The sequence below is a fragment of the Cornus florida genome, unplaced genomic scaffold, assembly GCF_030987335.1.
Source record: "Cornus florida cultivar Cherokee Brave unplaced genomic scaffold, ASM3098733v1 CherokeeBrave_3.0.0_Hap2_Chr01, whole genome shotgun sequence".
NCBI lineage: Eukaryota > Viridiplantae > Streptophyta > Magnoliopsida > Cornales > Cornaceae > Cornus > Cornus florida.
In genome coordinates, this window is record NW_026775571.1 from 10,283,602 (window position 1) to 10,308,222 (window position 24,621).

At 35.5% G+C, this 24,621-nt stretch overlaps 2 protein-coding genes across 4 annotated transcripts; both read left to right on the top strand.

Annotated features, from left to right (window-relative positions):
• The first annotated feature begins 451 nt into the window (after positions 1-451).
• On the top strand, positions 452-19,242 carry LOC132286589 (uncharacterized). 3 transcript variants are annotated; one of them, XM_059788982.1, is made up of 10 exons: positions 452-729; positions 5,397-6,342; positions 7,302-7,431; positions 7,533-7,975; positions 8,249-8,329; positions 8,427-8,525; positions 13,783-13,959; positions 14,144-14,230; positions 17,544-17,615; positions 18,581-19,242. In XM_059788982.1, the coding sequence occupies exons 2-10, from the start codon at positions 5,512-5,514 to the stop codon at positions 18,953-18,955; spliced, it is 2,295 nt and encodes a 764-aa protein (XP_059644965.1). In that variant the 5' UTR covers positions 452-729; positions 5,397-5,511; the 3' UTR covers positions 18,956-19,242. The 3 variants fall into 3 exon arrangements, with proteins under 3 accessions (XP_059644965.1, XP_059645027.1, XP_059645097.1); XM_059789044.1 differs by having other exon boundaries at positions 5,403-6,342; XM_059789114.1 differs by having other exon boundaries at positions 454-729; positions 13,798-13,959.
• A 2,489-nt stretch (positions 19,243-21,731) lies between these two features.
• LOC132286797 (protein REGULATOR OF FATTY ACID COMPOSITION 3, chloroplastic) lies at positions 21,732-24,559 on the top strand. Its single transcript, XM_059789220.1, has 5 exons — positions 21,732-22,158; positions 22,845-22,899; positions 23,041-23,097; positions 23,358-23,435; positions 23,868-24,559. The coding sequence occupies exons 1-5, from the start codon at positions 21,874-21,876 to the stop codon at positions 24,374-24,376; spliced, it is 984 nt and encodes a 327-aa protein (XP_059645203.1). The 5' UTR covers positions 21,732-21,873; the 3' UTR covers positions 24,377-24,559.
• Positions 24,560-24,621: the final 62 nt, after the last annotated feature.

Genomic DNA, 24,621 nt, shown 5'->3' on the forward strand with positions numbered 1-24,621 from the left:
TGCATTGGATTATGTTTGACCCACACAAACTGCACATGGTATAAGCCCCAATGCTCTGTGTGAAGCTCACCAGTTCTTTTCACATTCGATTTCGGAGTTTCAAATTTTATACTCTTATTTTAAGAGCGTGAAACGAGTAATGGTAAAAATTAATTTTAAAATTACATTTAGAAGTATCGAAACGAGATAAATTATTACATGGTTCTGCACCATTAGTCTCAGGCCACTAGTCGACATGCAAATAAATATGTTAGCTTTGGGCCAACTTTATTAAGTTTTTTACGTATGTGTTGGCTAGTGATTGGTCGTACCAATTCCAGATTATGTAATAATTTCTGATCAAATCTGTATTTTGAAATTAAAATAAAAAAAAATTAAATTTCCAATTCCTATTTACACTCTCTTTCAATAAAGGGGCCATAAGTGAGGGGTAGATGAATTGGTACATGGTTAAGATTTAGGTTATGGGATTGGGTTCGAACAGCGTTAGTTGGTTTCTCAGCTAGCTGGTCTGGTTTGGTTGGTGTGGGCCGCGCGGCAGTACCAATTACCAAGTACCAGTTAGAGAGAGAGAGAGAGAGAAACTTGCGTCTATCTCTTCTCATTTCTCAGTGACTCTGGGTTGCGTTCCTTCTCCTCTGCTCACCTTTGCTCCTTCCTTCTCTCTCTCCTATTTCTCTCTCTCTCTCTCTCTGATCCGTTCTCTCTCATCGTTCCGATTTCTTGCCGGTAAGCAATCCCTATTCAATTTACATACACATCTGTACATGCACATGCACATTTATATCAGCTTGTGTTATTTGTTTTTTCAATTGAAAATCAGAAAGATTTTTGGGGTTGAAATCCAAGAAAAACCCAGAGAATTAGTATTTAGGGTTTGGAACACAAGAAAGGGGTCTCCATTTTTTAGCTTCCATGCTGCAATTAAATTCTTTCTGTTTTTCAAGGAATTATTAGCTTAATCGCTGCATAGGAAATAGCTGAACCATTTGCTATGACTTCAAGTCTACCTTAGCCTCTCTGTTTAGTTTATAGAACAATATTTCTAGATTGGGTTTCTATTATTATTTTATAAAATGCTGTTGTTGAATTTTCTTGTGTGTAGTATTTTAGATTCTGATTCCAAATTTATGTGCCTTCTTGGATTTTTGCCTTTATGATGCATTCTTCATGATGGGATGGTTGTCTTAGGTTGTTATTCTTAGATTAGTGGCACTTTGAATGTATTTCCTTTGTTGAATAATCTTGTTCTTTGTGTTAGGCATATTTTCAAATTGTAATGGTTTACCCATTTTTCGGTTAGTTATACATTTTTGTCTGTACTGTCAGTTCAGTTTATAAAATTAGTTAAAGATTGCAATCCTGGAAATTGTTGACTTGTGTCTGTAGGTCGGTGAGTGGCTTTCATGGTGGCTAGTGTCTATTAATTTAGGGTCATTTTGTGCAATTAAGTGAAGAAGTACTTTTGGAGTAATTTCATAATGCAAGCCATACATATTAAAGGGGAAATTTGTCAAAGATGAATAGAAGACAAACAATCAAGAAACACATCTATAAAATGTGTCAAGTTGGATAAGTACTGTAAGGGAATTAAGTACATGAAGATGAGATAAATTAGTCATATATGAGTACATTCATCAATAAGTTAGTGATAACATCAACTGAAGGCAAGATAATGGAAATCATGTGAAATATTTTGGGCCATCTGCAAAAGAACAACGAGTGCTTTGCACCAGCAAGTGTTTTTATGTTTCAAAGAAGTCGAAATTTCTGAAAGGAAGGAAACAGTCCTAAAAGAATATTGGTTGGGGTTGTGAAAAATGGCACAATAGTTTATATATTAATAATATATGGTTCTATATGGAACACAAGTGTTTGCTAACCCTAATTAATTGAATTTCTAGCATCAAAAGCTTGGACCAAATCTAGAGTCGGATTCCCTGAACTGTAGACTACTAGACTGTCTCCCTCAAGGAATTATGTTTCCTTTTGTGTGTCAGCTGAATCACAAATCAAGCTAAGTGGATTATTGACCAATTTACAGGGCCATCTTGTTTCCTTACCTCCTATTTTCGATTCCAAATTTGGTAAATATTACTTTTTAAAGAAAAAAAATAATAATTGCGACTGTTACCAATCTTGATCTTATGTGTTACTGCTTGAAGTCTAGCAACATTGGTTGTTTTTATCACTCGATTTTTGATAACTTTCTGAATATTCTTTCTTCTTTTTCATTACCTCCTATGTTTGATTCTAAATTTGGTAAATATTACTCTTTCAAGAAAAAGAAAAAAAGTATTCGACTCTTACCAATCTTGATCTTATGTATTGTTGTTGTTGTTGTTTTTTTTTTTTATTTTTTTTGGATAAGTAAGTATGATATAGAAAGCATTCAAAAGGGGAACGCATCCCGAAAGCTACACAATGGCCAAAGCCAAAAAGAACCTAAGAACTCAAGGAGCCCAAAAAATAAACAATCTCCTCTATAGATTTACAATTTCTTCCCAAACCCCAACAAAAAAGAGAGCTAACAATTACAAACTTTAAAGCCCCAAAAGAAGATTCCTCTCCATCAAAGATCTCCTATTCCGCTCCTTCCAAATGCACCACCAAACACCTAAGGGTGCCACCCTCCAAAAAAGCCCCTCATGACAACCTATCCAAGCATCAATCAATCCTTTCGTAGACTTGGGCATAACCCACTGAACATCAAACAAGCCAAAAGTAAGACACCAACATTGGTTATTGGTTGAAGTCTAGTAACATTGGTTGTTTTGATCACTCAATTTTTGACAAGGAATTTTCAATTATCTTTCCTCATTTCGAACGTCTTTTGGTATTCATTTATTAAATCATGGTTCAATTAAGTACGCCCTCTTTAGGAGCACGAAAGCATGAGATGTCACTTTAATTGGTTGATTGATGATTTGGGTTTATAAAAATAGTGGATTGAATTACTGAGTTGACTCCTATTTCTTACTAACATTAAGGTAATAGTTTTTTTTTTTTTTTTTTTTTTTTTTTTTTTTTTTTTTTTTTTTTTTTTTTTTTTTCACTTATGAAAGCATTTGGGGTGGGTCAAAATTTCACTAGCCTAAAAATGATAATATGGATATTTAGTGGTGTTCCTGTGTCCTTTGTTTGGGGATTTGATATGTCCACCTGACACATGTATCTGAGTCTACTCAACATAGTCATCACAATTAAATTTTTTGTCATATATGAAAGGTGTCATTGTGTGCTTGACAGTGTTGGAGTGACTACTCTTCAACATGCTCTGTATATATAGGACGTTTGAGGACGTCTGGGATGTTTTTGACAAGTGTCCGAGATGTGTGAGCAAAGTTCTTGGGATGTGTTTGTCAAGTGTTTGAAATGTGTTGGCTAAGTGCATGGGTTGTATTGGTCTAGTGTTAAGGATGTGTTGTCCAAATGTCAGGAATGTGTCAGTTAAGTGCCCAGGATATCTCAGCCAAGCATCCGAATCTGTCTACTAAGTGTTTGAAATATTGAAATTTAATTTTAACTTACGGGCAATGCATGTCTAAGAGTGTTAGTGAAGTTTCAATGTCCGACGCCAACACGACACCTTCACAAAAGTGTCCATGGTATTAATCTATAATGTTTTGACCTAGTGAACATCGAAAATGTAATAGTTGAACTCACATGATTGATTCATTAGGTAAATTCAAATTACTTGAAATCAGTCAACAATCATTACATAAGTGGTAAGTATCAAGTAGTGCTCTCTCTCTCTCTCCTGGGGCGTGCAATTTCATGTATTATCTAGATATGATGCTATGGTGATCCTAACTTTGTTGAGATATTCGTCATAATCCCTTTTGTTTGTATATTTTGGTTTCACTTCCTTTTCAAGTCTGGTCTGCATCAATGCTGTTAGGTCCTATTTTGTACAAGGCTAGAGTCTATATGTTTCATTTTAAGTTTCGATTATTGTTTAAAAAATTAGTTAGATTTGTTAGTTGAGTTACCTCTGGTCCAAAAGCGAATCAACAACTTCAAAGCTTCAACAAGGGCACAAGGGTATTCAACTCTCAATTTATACATTCGTTCAATTGATTAAACATGCTAAAACATTCTAGGGTTTCAATTTAAATGTTTGATCCTTAAAAACCTGTTTTAGAATGCCAAAATTTGTTTCTATTTTGAAAATCCTAAAGGAACTAGGACAGAGGAGTTTGCTTGATCGAAGAATCAATGGAAACCCACTGGACTAGGTTCAATGTATCAATACTGAGTCTCGATTGATCAAAGTGTGTGGAATGACGAATAGGTTTTAAACTCTCTAGACCCTAATCCTTCCTGCTTAAATGTTCATATAAACACTCCATGTTGTCAGCAAAAGTGTACCTAGCACATACAAGCATACATTGAGCATCATGAGGGTTTTAGGAAAAATCAGAGTGCATTCTAGAAATCTAATTGCTAGAGTTTTTTTTTTTTCATTCATCATTATAAACTTAGATAGGGAATGACTTTATGTGCTGATCAATTGAATTCTAGAATCTAAGGACTTTAACACTTGCAAATTCCTTTCAACCAAACAAAATCAGATGTCACGGAGATCAAAATACTAAAGTATGAGCGGATAGCGTGAGCAGCTAAGTTTGTTGGCTAGCAGCAACAGAGATTTAGGAGAATCATTTGGTATGAGTCCGGGTAAGAGATACCTAGGGGATTCTTGGGTTAGACTATTGTTAACCTAGTTGTGAACCTTTCTTTACATAATGAATTTGATCTACCTGGACTAAGTCCCGTGGTTTAATGTTTACCATGTAAAATTGTGGTGTTTCTCTATTCTTTCCACTCTTTTTTGTTGGGTTTCAGGGAGGGATTTTCAGTCTGTTGAGGAATTGGTTGTCTTTTTGGCCTCTTTGAAGGCTTGAGGCGCTTTGGCCTGTCTTTTGTTCTTGGGTTTCGCTCCCCTTTTGAGTGGTTCTTCAATCTTATTTTACTTATCAAAAAAAAAAAAAAAGTTTGAAATGAAATTCAGTTAATAATAGTTTAATTTTGAATTTCTGTTATAAGTTCATCAATTAGTTGTGAAGATCTATTCAACCCCTTTCCTCCTCTAGGTCTTGGCTATTAGAATCCAGGGTCACGACTCACGATCCTCATTTTTCAAGAACAATTTTCTGCTTATTGAAAATAAAACGAACTATCTTCATCTTTAGGGCATGAAATCATGATATGTTTTGAAGCTACTGGTTGGTGACTATAAAATGGCCAGGCTGCTTGTTTGTGCGGCTTCTTAATGTGCATATTTTACTTATTAATAAACTTTCGGAGATGTAATTTTCTAGATAGGGTACGTTGCTTTTTCCTGTGCTAAGAATGCCCGCATATTAATAATTCTAATTATCCATATTTTATAGTGACAGGTTTCACCATTCACATGGCATCTAATTTGCATGGCATGGTCTTATTGCTTGCAATCAGAAATGGTTTAATTTGACTTCCCATTTGAATAATACCTTAGCATATTATTTCATGGCTCGGAAGGGAAGCCAACAGAAGAAAGGATTGGATCGTCATTCATTAAACCACAAAAAAGTTGTTTCAGATTCAGGATGTGCATTGCCAAATGCAAAAGGAAGGGGAAAAGCATGTGAGGGGAAGGTTGTTGGTGGGGAGGACCTTGCAAATGTTAATCATGCAAGCATACCTGTAACAGATGGTGTGAATAAAACGAACCATTTAGGAGATGAGAAGAAAAACAAGCAAAAGTCTGATAAATTTGTGAGAAGAGATAATCAAGAGATGGATGCAACAGAGGGTCTACAGCATTCAGTGCCTTCTGGCAGTAACTCAGGAGATTGGATCGAAAATACATCTACGATGGAAGCTTCTGATTCAATGGAAGAAAATTGGCCATCACCCATCAGTAATCAAAGTCCAAAATATTCAAAATGTATTTTGGACCATTTGCCAGGGCTGCATGCGGAAAATGTGATGGAACGTTTAGCGTTCTTAGATGCAGTGGTTGTGAGACGCCTGAGGGCCTCAGCATTGTTCATTTTAAAGGCAGCTACTGAATGGGTAGAGAGGCAGAAACCATGGTTTATTTCTTTAACAACCAACATATTAAATGCTCGTGATTATGTTCGAACGAAGATTGAGCATGTGTATCCAATTTTCTTTAGATGGCTTATGCATTTTGGGAACGTAATGCTTCTCATATCAATGCTTTGGTTGGACTGCTCTCTTAGAGGCATCGACTCCTTCCTACGCATGGGGACGACATCCTTCTTCTCAGTTATATGGTGCAGCATTTTCTCAGTCATTGCGATGATTGGAACGTTCAAGTTTGTTGCGGTTCTGGTAAGTCTAGCAATACCTTGTCTTAACAATTAGCTTTTTCTTTCCCCTTCCACAACAAAGAATTGATTTGTTCATCTATTTGTTTATAGTTTTTGTTGGGATTTTTTTAAACTGCCCTTTTATATATTTAACTATACATATTTGAAACAAATCATACCTCTCTATTTTGCAGCTTTTTTGTCTAATTATCATTCCTTGTCATCAGAGGATTCTGATTTTTTAATATGTTGACACTCTTTATGTCCGTGAAAATTAAATTTCTAGTTGTGTTCAAGCGCATGGTTTCTTAGTTCTGGTTCATAATTGTGAATGTGCGGCCATTAGGGAAAATAGGACCAATGATTCTTGTAACTGATATCATCTCATTATCTCTGGTGGTTCCTTCCAATTTATTTAATGGGCCCATTTTGGATCATGAATTTATTCCTTCAAATGTTTTGTTGTATCCAATCATTTTCTGCGGGCTGCCATATTAAAGTTCCCATGGTCTGGCCTGGTCAGTAGCTAGCCACAGTAACGGTATTTAATTATAAAAGTTAGCTGGGTAGCTGACCCTGTTGGTCCCAATGTGAGTTTTTCTATTTTGAATTGCTCCCCTGCTGTGATTGAATGAGACTGGATAAGAGGCTTGTGGGATTGACGTGAAACGAAGTTTTACCATAACATTCCTCTAAGTTGGAACCGGTATGGTAATACATCAGAGGAAGATCATCATCTCTATCTGGGTTTTTTTTTTGGTAGGTAAATACTCAGTTACACACACCCATAATGCCCACTATGGGGCTCAAACCCTCACCTTTCCATTGGGGTGATGAGGGTATACAACCTGACCCAATGGTTAAAGTAGTTGCATTTCTTGTAGTGTTCTTATTAGAACTTCTTTGAGAAAGAAATTTTATACTTGAGCTATTGACTTTTATGTTACGTTTATCTTCTTAAACAAATCTTTAATTTTTCAGGTCATGGCTACTTTGGTGGGATTTCTTGTTGGGTTTGCCATTGCAATTTTATTGATTGCCATTTCTGGAATTGTTTTCCTGTGGTTTTATGGAAGCTTTTGGACAACGGCACTCATCATCTTCTTTGGAGGTGATCTTGTTGACCTTTCTTTGAGAGTGGGAAGTATCATCTCTCTTTGTTTATTAATTTTTCTTCAAAACGCACTGAGATTGGAATTCTTTGGAATGCAGGGTTGGCATTTACATTGAGCCATGAACGTCTTGCACTGTTCATAACCACTGTGTATTCTGTATATTGTGCATGGAGTTATGTTGGATGGATTGGTTTACTTTTGGGTTTGAATTTATCTTTTATATCGAGTGATGTTCTAATATTCTTCTTGAAGAACAATGCAAACGAGCATGGAAGGCCCAACGATACCCCTGAAACAGCTGGTATGCGAGGCCGTCCTGGCTTTTTCTATGGTGAGCCAGCTTCATCCTCCGAAATGGGGTCTGGTCAATCAGCTGATCGTAGTTCAGGAGTGCCTTCGACTAGTGGGACTGATTCCGAAATAACATCTGAAGATGAAGTTGTTCGTTTGTTAAACTGTACAGATCACTATTCAGCATTGGGTTTGTCCCGGTACAATAATGCAGATGTTTCTGTACTCAAGCGTGAGTATAGGAAAAAGGTTGGTGACTTTTAATTATTTATTATTTGCGGGAAAGCATCACTGTGAATCATATATGCAGCTACTGTTTTTCATCATGCTAGTCCCACAGATTAAGGGTGCTCTATAGGGGTGATGATAGATTGTTCATTTAAGAAACTCAGTGGTGTTTCTTGTAGCTGACCAATGGATTATTTTACTTTCGGATATGTGTCATTTCTTGGTGTTACTACCATATTATATTGAAAAGAACTCGAAAGATTTGTTTAGCAAGCTTTTCGGTTTGGTTATCAGGCAATGCTGGTCCATCCTGATAAAAATATGGGTAATGAAAAGGCTGCTGAAGCTTTTAAGAAGCTTCAAAACGCATATGAGGTAAGCTTTTGACTTCCATTTTTATCCTTTAAAAAAATATTTCTTTGTATTATTTGGTTTGTCATGTCTGGCTATGAACTAGGATACCTTTTTCTAGGTTCTACTTGATTCTTCTAAGCAAAAAGCTTATGATGATGAATTGAGGAGGGAGGAGCTTCTGGACTGTTTCCGTAGGTTTCAAACTGCTTCTCAAAAGGTTTGCATATCTGTCCTGTTCTCATCTTTTTATAGTTTACTGATGCATGAGTTTGCATTCTTTATCCATCTTTAGATAGATAACATCTATCTCAAACATTCTCTTTCTTGGCAACAATCCCACATATACGTGTATTGGATAAAAATGTGCGAGCTGTTTCTTAACTCTCTGTCTGATATGTAATTTGATGCAACAAAGTAGGGGATGCTGACTTAAAAGCCATGCAATCATACAGCACATCCATTTAGCATTCATTAGTCTTATTCACTTGATTTTGGTTGTTGCATGTGTACTCTGTCATTGCCTAAAATTGTTATAGCATCTAGTGTTTTTTAGTTGGTTCATTCATATATTTGTCACTTTCTGTGAATTAGTATGTCCATTGTTGCTTCTCATAATTGAAAATTTCAAATCAAAATGGTAGAGAATGTGTGTTTTACTGTATCTGTGACATAAGAAACATTGGAGTTGATCTCTCCCTTGGGGAGGGTCTACTCCTTTCTATGCAGACAGTACACAGCACCAGGAATTTTGCTTGATTACAGCACGGACATTTCTTGACTTGAATTTTTGGCCTTGCACGATTATGTTGTGACTGTCCAGAAATGGTAGTTTGCATAATGACTGTAGAGTTTTAGGTCTGTAACTCGCATCATCATCTTTGCCTGGTTACAAGTCTAAACAATATTTCTAGCTAGTTCAAAACAAGGCCTCTGTTAGTTTGAAAGTTTGTACATCCTTCTAGTCTTTTCCATGCCAAGCTGGCTAGCAAACCATACTTCAGGGCCGCCCTTCCTCTTGCTATTCCAGAGTTCTTGCGAGCCGTGGCTTGCAGTATGTTATTTCGAAAGGTTCAGAAACTCTCTCACTTGAGCTTCAAGGGCCCTGTTTTACTTATCAAAAAAAAAAAAAAAAAAAGAAAAAAAAAAGGGCCCTGTTTCAATTTATCTGATTCCAACCAAACCATGTAAGTTACCAATTAGGGAAGGGTATTAGGATAATAACACAAATCTTTAGGTGAGATTCGTGAGAATAATCACCTTTGCCCAATCACATTGCAGTATTGGAGCTTGGCCTATTTGCCTTCCAATCCGCCGAACGTCCCTAGTTTGGACATGGATACCCACCATGATATACTTCGACCTAGCTCCCCATTTCGAGTAGAGAGCTAAAAGAGTAAAAAGTTTCAGCAGCATCGCTCAAAGATGGAGAAATGAAAGCATTCATCGTTTTTCTTTTACTGAATTGCTACTCATACAGTCATACATCTCAGTGTATCATTTTGTTTAATTTTTTTATCACGGTGAATTGGTGTTGCATGTGTAAGTGCAATGTCGAGTTGGTTGATCATCTTCTCTTGCATTGTCCAGTGGCGATTGATTGTTGGAACCTTTTGCTAGGTTTGTTTGGAGTTTGTTGGGTTATGCCTAGATCTACAAGAGGCCTGATGGACACCTGGAGAGGGGGTTCGTTGGGAGAACAAGCTCGTGGGTTCTGGAAGATGGTGCCTTTATGTCTTTGGTGGTGTTTGTGGAGGGAGCGAAATAGAAGATCCTTTGAAGGAGAGGAATCTTCCATCACTGTTCTAAAATCTTCTGTTATTAGCTCTCCTTGTTTTTGGGGTTCGGGTAGACTTTGTTCTTCTGCTGAGGAGACTATTGAGTTTTCGGCTTCCTTGGGGCCTTAGGTTTCCCAAGTTTTTGTGTTTTGTTAGGAATGTGTTTCTCTTTTGAATGCTTTTTTTAATGAATTATTTATTTATCAAATTTTTATTTTTTTTATACACGTCTCCTCTCTCTTTCTTATATCTCTCTAGTGGACATTTTTTTATAAAAATTGTTGTTTATTGACATCTTAAATTGATTTAGGACAGAATTATGCACAGTTCGACAAGCAGTTCAACAAGTCCATTTTCGACAAACTAATAGTGTTTTTTGGGTGTAAACGACGCATTAAGAAAAGCCCACTAGCTTTAGCTTGTGGGCCATGCTGGTTTTCGGCTGAAAACCTTCATTTAGGCCTCCGAAATCGTGTTTTATTGTGTTATAGGAGGCTTGCTGATTATTTGGGGATTTTTGTTTGAGGCCTAAACAAAGTCTAATTGCTCTCAAATTTTAGATTTAGTATTTTTCATTTATTAGGTTTCTTATTTTATTTTTTCGGAATTTTAGAGAAACTTTATTTTTTAGGCTCTTGTTTTGTGGATTCAAAACACCCTACTTTATGGATTCAAAGTAACCCGTTCCTTATGAACAAATTTATCACTTCCGCTACGTTAGCTGGTATCAGAGCCTTGATTTACTCTGGGCTGATGACGATTGATCGTCTTGGCAGTAACCGCTCTCGTGACGTTGATTGGGGAGTGTAGGCCCTTGGGCAGCCATGCATGCTCAAGATTGGTTCATAGCAACTGGTTTTGGAATTGGTGGCAACCAAGTTCGTGGTTCAGTTCGTGTTCGCGCTGATGATGTGTCTCGCAACCAACCGAGCATGAGTTATGTTTCTGTTTATCCATGTAGGCCTCCAGCTTATGCGGATTATTTCAATGATTCTTCCAATGATGATGAGTTCATATTCCATGATCGAGGTAGATGCAACAATCGTGAATTTCAGGAAAAACTTGATCTACTTACTTTCAATGGAAGTTTTATTATTGAAGATGTCTTGGATTGGATTGAAGAAGTTGAAGAATTTTTTCGAATATTTTGATGTACCTGAAAACAAGCAAGTTGCGCTTGTTGCCTTCAAGCTTAAAGGATCAGCTTCAATTTGGTGGGAACAAATACAGTTTCATCGAAGGAGGAAAGGATCACATCCTGTTCGGTCGTGGTACAAGATGAAACAGATATTCATGGCCAAATTTCTACCACCAAATATTTGGATTTGATGTTTCAAAAATATCGAACTTGTCGGAAAGAGTCCATCTGTCAAAAACTCTACAAAGAAAATTTACAAGAAAGATAGTGGCATCAAGAATAATAATAATTTTGTTAAGGCAACGACTAATATTATCGAGGTTGATCAAGAGCAAATTTATGTTGCTTCACCTATTGAAGTTGAAGAAAATGAAGTCAAGGATGTGAAATCATTAATTCCTTTGCAAGAGTTCGTAGATGCAGAAAAGCACTTTGGCATAACAAAAGACGATGGTGACACGGAGTTTGGTGTTGAAATTGAGCAACAAGAAATAATTGATGATCAGCGGGTCAATAATTTTTCCAAATTAGATGTCCAAGATGGTATAGAAAAATTCGGGCTTCAAATTGGTGATGTATCATTATTTGAGCAAATTGATAATAAGGAATTATTTATTCCCTGATGAAAATACTTTGGTGTTGTGCTTTGGAGATTCTCATGGCAGTGAACAATATGATTTTGTGGTAGGCAATAATTCATTTTATTCACAGCCAAACTCGAGGACGAATTTTTTTGAAGTAGAGGGGACTGATGTAGGACACAATTCTGCACAGTTCAACAAGCAATTCAACAAGTCCATTTTCGACAAACCAATAGTATTTTTTTGGGTGTAAACGACGCATTGAGAAAAACCCACTAACTTTAGCTTGTGGGCCATACTGGTTTTCGGTTTTCGAAAACCTTCGTTTAGGCCTCCGAAATCGTGTTTTATTGTGTTATTGGAGGCGTGCTGATTATTTCGGGATTTTTGTTCGAGGCCTAAAAAAAGTCTAATTGTTCTCAAATTTTAGATTTAGTATTTTTTATTTATTAGGTTTCTTATTTTATTTTTTCGGAATTTTTAGAGAAACTTTATTATTAGGCTTATTTTCCTTTTGCTATTAGGTTTCTTTATATTTTAGTTTTCTTGTAGTGTTAGGTTTTCTTTATTATAAATATTCATGTATTGCAATGGCAAAATTTAAAATCTTTTATCAATAATATTTCAGAATTCTTTATGAATTTCTCTCTTTTGTGGATTCAAAGCACCCTACTTTGTGGATTCAAAGTAACCCGTTCCTTGTGAACAAATTTGTCGCTTCCGCTACGTCATAAATGATGTAGCACCAAACATAGCTGGCTTCGTAACTGTCACATAAGATTCCTTTTAACTTGATCATTAGTCAATGGTTAGAAAACCACCTGGTAGCATTTCTCTCCATCTAGGCAATGTCCTTCAATCTCTCCCTTAATTATGGATGCTTCATGGATTATAAAATTCGCAAATATTCTGGCCGTCAGATATCAATATTTCTGCATTTCTTTTCCTACTTTAGTGTAGCTCTATTATGTGTATTCTGACTTGGTCCTAATTCCAAATCTTGAGTTTCTAAGCATCCATCAGAGTTCTTACTTGGAATTAAATCTCTCAAATTTCTAAACTAGATCTATATTGTTGAGAAACATGTGTCATGGATCCTTGATGTTATCCTGTTGTGATTTAATCTTATGTCAGAAGTCCTTAAAAATATTGAGTTTATTTCAATTGCAATTGGTAATGGTCTTTTGTAGATTTGGCATATGTTCATGCAGTGCTTAGCAATTGAATTTTCGGCACTGTTGGAATCAAAGATCTAAAAATTGAAAGAGTATGGTAGGTTTGATAATTCAGATATTGTCGTAATCGTTTTAACGAAGAGTTGAAGGTGTATCTGGGGAAGAAAATTAAACAGAAAAGAAGGCACCATTTGGCATCTATCCAACTTGTGACTTGATTTCAGAAGAGCCAAATAACTGGAAAGCTGCCAAAATTCTTACTAGGTCTTCACTAAATAGAGCTGCTGGAATCAAGTTTTTGTCTGATTCTTTTTGGGAGAGCTCTCTTGCTAAGATGAAAATTACAAATGTTCATGGTATATCCGCCACTTTCATTTGCAAGTGAAAACTAATTTTAGTGAAGTGCGTACTTCACTAAAATTGAAATTATAGCAACTTGGCTGCAATAGTCTTTTTGTGCAATGCATTGAAATTATACAGGTTTAGACACTTGTGTAGGCAACTTGGGGGCTGGGGCATACTGCTCTTTACCTTTCTTTCCTTTTCCTCCTTATTACTTTCTAGGAAGATACTATGGGTATATGTGGTGCCCAATTGCCACATGGAATATCACGTTTTCAATTCAATTACATAAATGCTATATAGCTCGTCTTGTCTTCAGAATTGCTTGGAACAAGATGCAAGCTTAAATGTTGGTTTTACACTGAATTTCCCCATACTCTCCTCAAAGTCTTTGCACTGTCTATATTCTTGTTCATTCTTATAGTTTTGCATAAAACCTTTTTGGTCTTGCTTGAGCTTTCAGCAATTGTTTGTCCAGAATGGAAGAAGGCACGGGATCTTTGGCTCTGGATTTGCACGCACAGAGGTTGACGGTGACGACCCTCTCGAGGAATCAAGACGGATTGCCTGCAGGAAATGTGGCAACTTTCATGTCTGGGTTTACACCAAAAAATCAAAATCTCAAGCAAGATGGTGCCAGGTTAACCCTTTCTTCCGAATATATGCATGGTGTTGAATGATCATGCATTGATGAAAGATGGAAAAAAAGCATCTTAGCATGTTGCAAGATGCGGTTTGTCTTTCCATATGTATTGTGCTCTTTCTTTAGAAGAAAATAGATCTTTGTTCCTGACGCTTATTTTCTCTTTGCTTCCCTTTTGAAGGATTGCAAAGATTTTCATCAAGCCAAAGATGGAGATGGATGGGTTGAACAGTCTTCTCAACCTTTCTTTTTTGGAATACTGCAGAAGGTATGTGCAGTCTGTGCAGAGCTTTGTTTAAGAATTTTCTAGGATACGACATGGACTTGCTTAAATATTAGAAAGTTTCCCCTAACTGATGTGTTGCTTCAATTCTTGTGTGATTCCAAAAAAAATAAAAATGCATAAGGTGTGCCGCTGGCTTAATCTACTGTGAAGTTCATTTTTTCGAACATAAGGTGAATTAATTCTAAGAATACCCGAAAGAGGAATTATTTATAAGACGAGGCATTAATGAATATGAGATAGTGCACAGAGAATACGAATTTGGAGATAAAATTGATGCTAATGGAGCCTATCTGAGACTTCAATTGTAGTGAATACCTATTTTAGAAAGAAAGATTAATACTTAATAGCCTTTAAAACTGGATAAACAGTAGTCAAATTGATATATGTATAATTAGGACAGTAGATTGCGTAACATGCAAGCACTAAGATTATTCCTAGAACTTGACATCATAATATTATTGATAATTTTATATCTATATATTAAAGGATAATTAAGAAGAGAAAAAGGAATTAGAATTCCAAGAGTTGGGTGGTGAAATTGAAAATGGGAGAATGTAGAAATTAATTTAAGAATAAAATGATAAAGAAAAGGAAATTGAAGCTAATTTAACAATTTTTATTTTTTGTGGTCGGGGAGGAGATAGTAACATGGAAATAGAACTGAAAAAAAAGAATTTGTTGTGTAATATAATAATTTTTGGTAGAAGTCTTGGTGTATATTCTTAATATAAAAGATCATAAGTATTTCGTAATTTATTAGGTTCATACAGACGACAGATTTACATCTTGCTAATTTCATCATAGATATAAACAAAAATGGACAAAAAAAAAAAAAAAATTAGCTCATCATATATCTAGTCAATTATAACGTGGATATGTACAAAAACAAAATGAAAGACTGATCAAGTATCTACTATCAAAATTGTGCTTGATGCTCTCTTAAATAATATAAAACCTCTATTACTGAATTCAAATTGAAATTCTCAGCAATTTATTTTCCAATGTTGACAAGTAAGTAATTTGCTACAAACTCATCCTCCATCCTGTAGAAAAGTTTTGATCTAACAATTTTCATAACTGAAAGTCTTTAAGTGAGTAGCACCTACAACACATGATATGATGATTGCATTATGAAAAGCATTTTATGATTGTAGCAATTCTCTGTTTTAACATTTTATAATAAGAAAAACAATTGTTGGAAAACCAATAGTATTGGTGATACTTGCCGGAGAGAAAAAAAAAAAAAAAAGGAAGCAAAGTTGGTGATGAAAGCAAGAATTCAGGGTTAATAATGCAAGTACAAAAGATCTCACAAAAATAATTTCTTTTGAGTTTTAACCTTCAAGGAGGGTACAAGAAAGTGAAAAAAAAAAGAGTTAAGGAAAGCCTATTGAAGTAGGGTTGAAATAAAAATAAAGAAATTGTAAGAGAGGATTTATAAAAGAAATTTTTGGAGAGAAATAAGAGGAAAAAGAGGAAAAAATAGAATATTCAGAAAGAAGAAGAGAGATACTAGGGCTTCTAGTAAGAAGAAGAGGAGGTTGAGGAGAAAGAGAAAAATGAGAGAAATAATGCAGACTGACGTGATTGTTGGAGAAACTCCATAACGTGTTAATCGGGAACCATGTGGGTGTTAAGAAGATTTGAAGAGGTTTTGGTTATTTTAAGGGGTCATGTTTTAAAAACTCAATATTTTATTTATTTTTGGAAAGGGGTTGGGCTATTCCTTCCCCCCCCCCAAAAAAAAAAAAAAAAAAAAAAAACCAAGAAAAAAACAAAAAAGAAGGGGGAAAAAAAAAAAAAGTTATTGGAAAATCTAAATAAAAAGGCAAATTTTGAGGAGTTAATGGTGGGATGTGGATGCTCAAATCTTAGTAAAAATAGAAAGGAAGTTAAAATGTGGTAAGAGATGCAAAGAAGAGAGAGACACACCAACCTTTTCTTCCAAATTGGGTTTGAAGGTTGATGTGAAGAAAATACATAGACTTGTTAAGGGAGGAGGAAACTAATTTTAGTTCGATATTTGCATCTTGAGTGTGAATCTAAGGGTCTTAAAACAAGATTATGTGATTTTAGAAATCTGAAAATGTTATTTTAAAAAATCGTTGAATGAAAATTACATTGGAAGCTGAGGTTTAGAAGAATATTGTAACCTTAAGTAGATAAAAGAACACAATTTTTTGTAGGATCATGATATTAGATCATAACAACTATATGATGTCTTATGTTTGGCGAAAATGTATTTTAGTATTTATATATAAAATTGCCAAGATACTCAAATTTTCACAATATAATTAAAGAGTACTAACGAAGAATAGACAGGTTAGGGGTGCCAAAATTCAATATGACCTGCCAACGGCCAGTATGACTTGAACGCTACACGAAATTAGCAGGTTTGGGTTGACTTTAATCGTGTCAACTAGTTTAACCCATTTAATTAGTCGTGTTATGCTCGTGTTTTGGAGCTGAATTCGTTTAACCCGATTAGACCTGTTTAATTAGTCGTACCTGATTAACCCGCAACTTGTTTTAACCCAATTACTTTGGACATTTTTGTTTTTTCAATATAAATCCAATATGGTTTTTGTATTTGTCCATTTTTTTTTTTAATAAAAAAATAATAATCGTCATTGTTTTCATTATATTTGCATTTTATACCTGAGTTAATAAAAGAGTTACATGACCTATTTAATTTAAACGGTTAAATAGGTTATTAAACGGGTTGTGTCATGTTGTGATTTACGCGACCCATTTATTAAACCGGTTACACAGGCTGTGTCGTTTTACCTGTTTAATAAATGGGTCGTGTTTGTTGCAAGAGTTCCTAACATGATTATTAAACGGTTTACGTTCGAGTTGACCTATATAACAAGATGCTAGTAGGTCAACACGACATGAGTTAACCCACTAACACGAATTGCCACTCCTAGATGGATACTTTTAACACGAATTGCCACTCCTAAATGATTTGGCTATGTGCATAAATAGTTAATTATAGTACCACTAAAGAAGATTAATATGGTCCACTCTAAGGCTAATATTAGGGGAACAGGAACACCAGAATCAACAGGGATTTAGATAGTAAGGAAAAATATGATAGTGTGTGATTTAACTAAAGTTGTGGCCTTAGATGGAGTAAATGGCAAACCAGGATTTATATTGCTGTTCTAAAATAGATAGGACAAGGTTTTTGTTGAGTCTAAAAAGAGTTTACTGTATTGATGTGTGTGCATATATATATTTCTTCTTCCACGTGACACACTAAAATTAATTTCCCTTATGTTTAATTTTGCAGGTAGAAGCTCCATCTGCATATGTTTGCGCAAATAGCAAGATATATAATGCCACCGAATGGTATATATGCCAGGTAGAGTATTTTTGTTCGTTTCTTCTCCTAGCATTCATCATGGATTCAAAGTGAGATTATCCAACAACTCAAAAAATCTATCATTCAGATTTATATTAAATTCCAGTGTATATGGCATTTCTTAGTTGTCATGGGAATGTTTTGTGCTTCTGCATTAGAACCAAGCTACAAGAGACTGAAGAAAGGATCTTAAGCTTATAGTTTAATCTGTACAAAAATCAATACATCAAGCAACAGGAAGCAAAAATAAGAATTCTTCCCTTAATTTATCAAGCCAGTGATGGTGCTTGGATGTGCCATGGTTGTCAAATTGGTTCATTTTTTAATGCAATAATGTCTCTTTCTCCCTTAAACTTTTTTTTTTAACAAGTACCTGCATTTTAAAATTCTACTATCTGGCTTCTTTTAATTTTTTTGTGTTGACATTGGATTACAATATTATAATTTAGTGATTCATCCACGAGTCATGCCACTGTTTTCAATTGCTTTGTTAAGTGCAATGAACTAACCCAAATGGCCCACCTATGAATTATAGGTCCATTGAAATGTATTCGAAAAATTGAAAAAGCCATGGCTGAATAAAAAACTTTAGCTACTAAAAATTATTGATTGCACCATGGGATACTGCTTTCGATAATCAGATGGATAATCTCAGTGTGTTGATTTGGATTGGGAGATTTTGTCTTTCTTGAATGGAGTAAAATTATTGAAATAATGGATAAAAGTCCATTACCTACGTGGCCAAGGGTAGTAGTGTAAGGGGTGCGTGGTTTGGTGCTGACCTTACCTTTTGCATTGTTGCGCACCAAGTGCCCATCCTTGCACAGACTTGGTTCTCACCTATAATTTAAATAGATCGTGGTTACAGTTTCAGTTTGATCAAAACAAATGGTCTATCACAGACAACTCCATTTGGTTTTACATGAATATATCACTCTAGACGTATACTGGATTTTTTGTTGCAGGGAATGAGATGTCCAGTCAATACTCACAAGCCAAGTTTCCATGTGAACACAAATGTAACCTCGAAGTACAACAGCAAGGGAACAAGTTCAGGACAAAGAGGTGCTGGGATACCCTCTAACATGGAAGAGGGCATGACTGAGGAGGAACTATTTGAGTGGTTACAGAATGCAGTTCAAGCAGGCGTGTTTGACAATTTTGCCAGTGGAACTGCAACTGAGAGTCCGTCTGCCAAGGCTGGAAATAGCTCCAGGACTGGTGGCAGTGCCGGTGGCAGCAATAGCGGCAGTGCAGGTGGCAGCAATAGCGGTAGTGCCAGTGCCAGTGCCAGTGGCAGCGGCAGCAAGAGAAAGAAAAAGGGGAAGAAACAATGGTGAACAGTCAGTAAGCATGTCATCACACAATCTTTACTCATAACAGTGCGGTAAACGACTATGGGCTTGATAAAGAGGGTTCATATACTTGGATGAAGGCCTTGGTCTTTTCAAATTTTAAGGCATGTGGGAAATTTGACTCTTGTTAGTTGTACGCCAACATGGCAAACACTTGAAGCCTGCATAACACACTGTTTGTATAGCTCTTTTACCCTTTCTTTTTCTGCCTTATTCGGAACTTCATACCAATTTCAAATAGAGTGCCAGCAAGGTATGGCAAATATTTTACACATCGGAGTACCAATCATGAACTTGTTTATAATTTGTGAATTACCCTAAGTTTGCTGAAGGGTTCTACCACATTAGGGATAATTGGTAGAAATCATGGAATGGAAGAAAATGCACTTTTTTACCTTGATGAGAAATCATCTTGGCCTCCATGGTCCATATCACTTGACCAGTCGGTCATTGGTGGTTTATGAGCAATCTTGTATTGGACAGATACTTTGTTCAGTTGCCTGTCTGCATATTTTGTCGGATATTCTAACAATGCTACTTAGACCTAAAACACTAATCGAGAAGCCTAGCCGAGGGATAGAAGTCAAAGTTTTAGACTTATCCACTTCATCCCTCGGCTAGGTTTCTCAGTTAGAATTTTAGGTTTAAGAATCATTATCCTTTAACAATATATGATGCCTATCATTCTCATGGTTGGCTGTCAATGGTGCATGTACATGATGTATATGCGTATCTGTTGGGATGAAAGTAATGGTGTAACTTAGGTTTTGAGAATACTTGCCAAGATCATCAAAGAGTGCCAAATGACAATTATATACAGGTGTGGCACAAGTCCCCTAGTCACTGTAAGATCATTAAAACCACTTTTATTTTAAAATTTTACTTTTAAATGTGTTTGGCAAAACAAAAAAAATATTAAATAAATAAATGGTACAGATTTTAGCTCACAAGAGTTGAAGTTATTTTTTATTTTTTTTTCAACTTAGTTCAGTTCTGAGTAGTAGACCTGTGGTTTATATTGTAGGTAATATTTTTTCTTAGACCATTTTATCTTTCGTTTTTTTTAATTGAAAAAAAAAATTGATTCCTTATTTTATAAAATCTTATTATAGTAATACCAGGTTAAAGGGTATTATTATAAAATTAGCCAGAAAAATGTTTCAGACAGTTGTGTTACCAAACAAATTAAAATACTTTATTTATAAAAGATTATACATATTCTATCACCAAATAATTAATTTGCCTTTTATCGAATGTGGTTTTATGGTATTTGTAGTTTTTTAATTAAATAACAAAGGTAAGCAGGCCTGAATCTCAAGGAAAGAAGGGAAATCAATCTTATTTAATCATTTGATCCTCTAAACAAAACAAACACACCCACTCTCAAGTACTATTTACAAGTTATAATTACTTTCCATAATTTTGTTGGTGAATTAAATGATAAATTATGTAAATCTATAATTGATAATACAATAAGATAAAGAAAATAACAATAATAAAATAATTTAGGAAGAACTACTATGATAACGAGATGGAAGTGTGTTAATGGATCAATAGGTTTCAAGATACGACTCGTATTTGGTATAACATGGGCTAATTTATTTTTATGGTCCATTTGATAGAGACTAAAGAAGAGAAGTGGAAGGAAACTTAGGAAAGACAAGAAAGTCGCAGATGGGATACTAAGGGAATGAAAAAGATGATGGATATGAAGCATTATTTTTATTTTATAAGTTTTCATTCAGCCAAATAGGGTTAAGTGCATTACTCCCCCTGAACATTTTTCTCTTTATCAAGAAACCCCTCGTGAGCGAAAGAAATCAAACAATCAATCGAAGAAGTCAGTCTAGCAACTTTCCTGAGGTAGTTGCGAGGGGGTTACCAGTCCTAAACTACTTAAAAAAGACACTTAACCCCCGTGAAATATTTAGTTTGTTTTAAAAGACAAAAATAACCTTAATAACTATTAAATAAATATGCCTCCCTTTTCTCCTCCTACCAACCTTTATCGTCCTCCCATCCATGGCCACCACCTCCACTGTCCGTCCATGGCCGAAGATGTTGCAACGACGGCTGAGGCCTAGGATTTTGCAAAGGTTGGTCACCACCACCACACCGACACCAACACCACCACCTTAAAGGAGCTGTTTGGTGTTGAAAATTGATATAGGGCTATAATGATGTATAATGATAATGTTAGGTTGTCGTGCTATCCAATTTCAATTGGTTAGTGGGATTTCATTGCCACGTCGTCATCATGGTGAACTCAAAACTAAACAAATGATGTCATTCAATTTAAGGACAGAAAGGTAATTTGATTTTTCCGTTAATGGTTGGTTGACTATTCCTCTTTAAGTGCAACATTGTTATTTTTAATTTAAAAAAGTTTGTTGCTTATAGTTTAGAGGTATTCAGTGCACTTAATCCCTCCAGATATGGAGAAAAAAAAAAACAGAAAAGTTGTTATAAAAATATTAAATTATAATATTATCATTTATAATTATTAAATAAATTGAAAGCAAGGCAAAGCAAAGCATGGTCTTATACTTCATTCCCATCCTTCCATTTCTTAAGTACGGATGTTTCATCAATTCATTTTATTTCCCTTCCATCCAATTCCCTTATCGAACAGAGTATTAGTGGCAAGACGTGATTGGTCTCCCTTCCATCCAATTCCCTTACCGAACAGAGTATTAGTGGCAAGACGTGATTGGTCTCCAATATGCACATGGCTAGGATTGCCTCAGAGGATTAGAACCCAGGGATAAACCCCTTCTGTATCCCAAACAACACCGTTCTTCTTACCTTTCTCGCTCATACCACTCCCCTCCCCTGCATCTGGAGAGAAAATATAATCAAATTCCACCCTCCAGCACCAGCACCTTTCTTTCTCTACCGTTCCGATGGAGACAATTTTACGGACCTCCTTTACAACCACACCTGTCACTCCAGAGTTCGAGAAATTGATTAGCAGTGGTGGGTTTGCTATGAATCGAAGTAGTTGTTTGGTTTTCGCAAATGGGTACTCTTCTTTGTTGCCATTTTCATCTCAGAAGAGCTCTCTGAGGCTCAGAAGATCAGTGGTTGTGGAGGCCAAGAACGACAAGAAGAAGATTGACACTCATAGCTTTGTAGTCAAACCTGATGAAGCAACTGGTCCTTTTCCCGAAGCTGTGTTGCTTAGAGAGGTGATTTTCAATATAGATTCCCTTATACATAATTTTATTTTTATTTTTTATGTATGTGTGTATATATTCTTCTTTTCACCTTTATTTTAGGGTTCTTGTGCAGTGTTCTCATTGTTACTTATGCAAATTTTGGAAAGAAATTTTTGGTAAAACTGAAAATTTTATGAACTGAATTTCAAGTGTTCAATTTTTTGAAGGTAAATAAAATTTGAGATTATGTAGATATTTTTTTGAATTTTAAGTGTTGCATTCAGTGATAAGCCACTTCTACAGTGACCTTACGCACACATGTTTAGAATTAAGCACTAATTTGGGTTATCAACCAACACCTGAATAGATTCAAAATACTCTAGTGAAACCCTAGAGCACTAATTGTTTGTAGGTATACCTATAAAGCATAGGCACACCAATGAACACTCTTTGAGGAACTGTGTGAAATTGCGTCACAAGTGTGTGGATTAAAGAGATTGAGATTGTGATTATGTATGTATGCAAGAGAATAGTTTTCCTTCTAATGATTTGAAGTTTTATTATAAGTTTGGTAATTTTTGTAAAATATTTTATTTGTTTTCATGTTTTCAATTTTATTTTCCATGGAATTGAATTTTGTGTTGCTTTTGTTCTTTCGGAGTATTTATTGTATAGAGATGGGTTTCTTATGTTAAGCTTTCGATTACAACTTTCAGAAAAAACTTCAGGAAGATGGTAGCCTTCTTCCCGAGTTTGCAGACTCAGAAGAAGGTAAGTGTTTAATATGGTCTGAGTTTCTTTAATCACTAGACATTTTCAAGTAGTTTTTTTTTGGCTAGTCTCAAAGAGGTTCTTTACAGTAGTTTATTTCTTTCTTATCTCACAGTATTTGAATTGATTGTTAATTTGCAGAGAAAATATTTGAATATCTGAATCTTAAGCTCGAGAGCCATTCGAATGTCAAACAAAGTGAGCATGTTTCTTTCCTTGTCATTCTTCCTTCTTTCCTTGTCAAATAGAATAACTGTTTGAGGTGATCCAGAAGGACATTGAGAATCTAGGAATCAAAGTCATTTTGCTTCTCCATTGTTGGTTTTGGGAAAAATACACTGGAAAATTATAAATTGAATATTGAAGCATATTGTGATCTTCTGTATCAGTTGATTTAAATTGTGTAATCGACTGTAATAGCTGCATTGAGTTGTTATTTCTTTCTTTTGGTTTTACAGTGCGCCACTATGAAGTGGTTTATTTAATTCATGAGAACCACAAGGAAGAGGTTGGAAGTGTGAATTCAAAGGTTGAAGGTGAGCTAGCCATTCCATCTCTTTGTTTTGTCTACATTTTTATGTGATCAAAAGCTTTGATTAAGCTTACGATGAATGTTTACCGAAACTTTATTCCAAAAGAGAGAAACATTCACACTGCATGCTGTAAATTCTGTTCTTTAATTTTCTATTCTAAAGAATGATATGTGATCTGGCATAAGAAGATTAGCTAAGAAGACTAGTATACCATATGAAGGTGTAGAGTTTGAAACGTGGGGATGGTAATTGTTGAAGTTTTAGGGTGTTGTGTGTAGATTTCCTCGTAGCCAGAATTAGAAAGTTAGTTTTGTTCTGTTTTATTTTATGGCCCGACACCACTATGATCTGTCTATTTTGAAATGCCATCTGTGAGGATGCATTTTGAACTTTTGAAATTTAGTTTTCCAATATCTATGAAAAACATTTTTGCAGACTTTTTAAGGGAGAAGAAAGGCAAGGTATGGAGATTCAGTGATTGGGGTCTCCGAAGACTGGCATACAAGATCCAGAAAGCAAAGAATGCCCACTACATTTTGATGAACTTCGAGCTGGAAGCCAAATGGATTAACGATTTTAAGAGCATGTTAGACAAAGATGAGAGAGTCATTCGGCATCTCGTGATAAAGAGGGACGAGGCGATCACTGAGGATTGTCCTCCTCCTCTGGAGTTTCATACAATGCGTGGCAATATGGATGATGATGAGGATGGTATAGAAGATGGTGATGCCTATGAGGATGAAGACGGTGACGATTTGGACGATGAGGGTGAAATAGATATGGCCAGCTACGATGATGATACTGAAGACAGTATAATTTATGTGGAGGACGATGCTGACGAGGTCGATGCTGATGGTGATATAAAAAAGAGAAATAATAGAAAACCTAATGTAAGTAGCACTGGAAGAAGAGTGAAAGCCGAGAAAGTAGGTTCAGGTAGGTAGTTTCTCTGTTCTTACTTAGGTTCAGGTAGTTAGTTTCTCTGTTCTTACTTTTTTGTTGTAATTTTTGTTGGGGGGACATTCAGGCAGTTTAATGAAGTAGGTCATATTATATATGTGTTTTTTTTGTTATTCAAGTATGTTTTGATGCCGTTGGCAATATCAAAAGGACAGCCCATTGCGTGAGACTCTTGTTATTGTCTCAGTTCGGGAAGGATTAGATATACACAGCCCATGAAGAGAGGCAA

Coding starts and splice junctions, on each gene's coding strand:
- LOC132286589 (XM_059788982.1), top strand. CDS start 5,512: ATGGCTCGGAAGGGAAGCCAACAGAAGAAAGGATTGGATCGTCATTCA. Junction 7,976..8,248: donor AGCGTGAGTATAGGAAAAAG/GTTGGTGACTTT, acceptor TTTGGTTATCAG/GCAATGCTGGTCCATCCTGA. Junction 14,231..17,543: donor TTTTTGGAATACTGCAGAAG/GTATGTGCAGTC, acceptor TTAATTTTGCAG/GTAGAAGCTCCATCTGCATA.
- LOC132286797 (XM_059789220.1), top strand. CDS start 21,874: ATGGAGACAATTTTACGGACCTCCTTTACAACCACACCTGTCACTCCA. Junction 23,098..23,357: donor CCATTCGAATGTCAAACAAA/GTGAGCATGTTT, acceptor TTGGTTTTACAG/TGCGCCACTATGAAGTGGTT. Junction 23,436..23,867: donor TGTGAATTCAAAGGTTGAAG/GTGAGCTAGCCA, acceptor ACATTTTTGCAG/ACTTTTTAAGGGAGAAGAAA.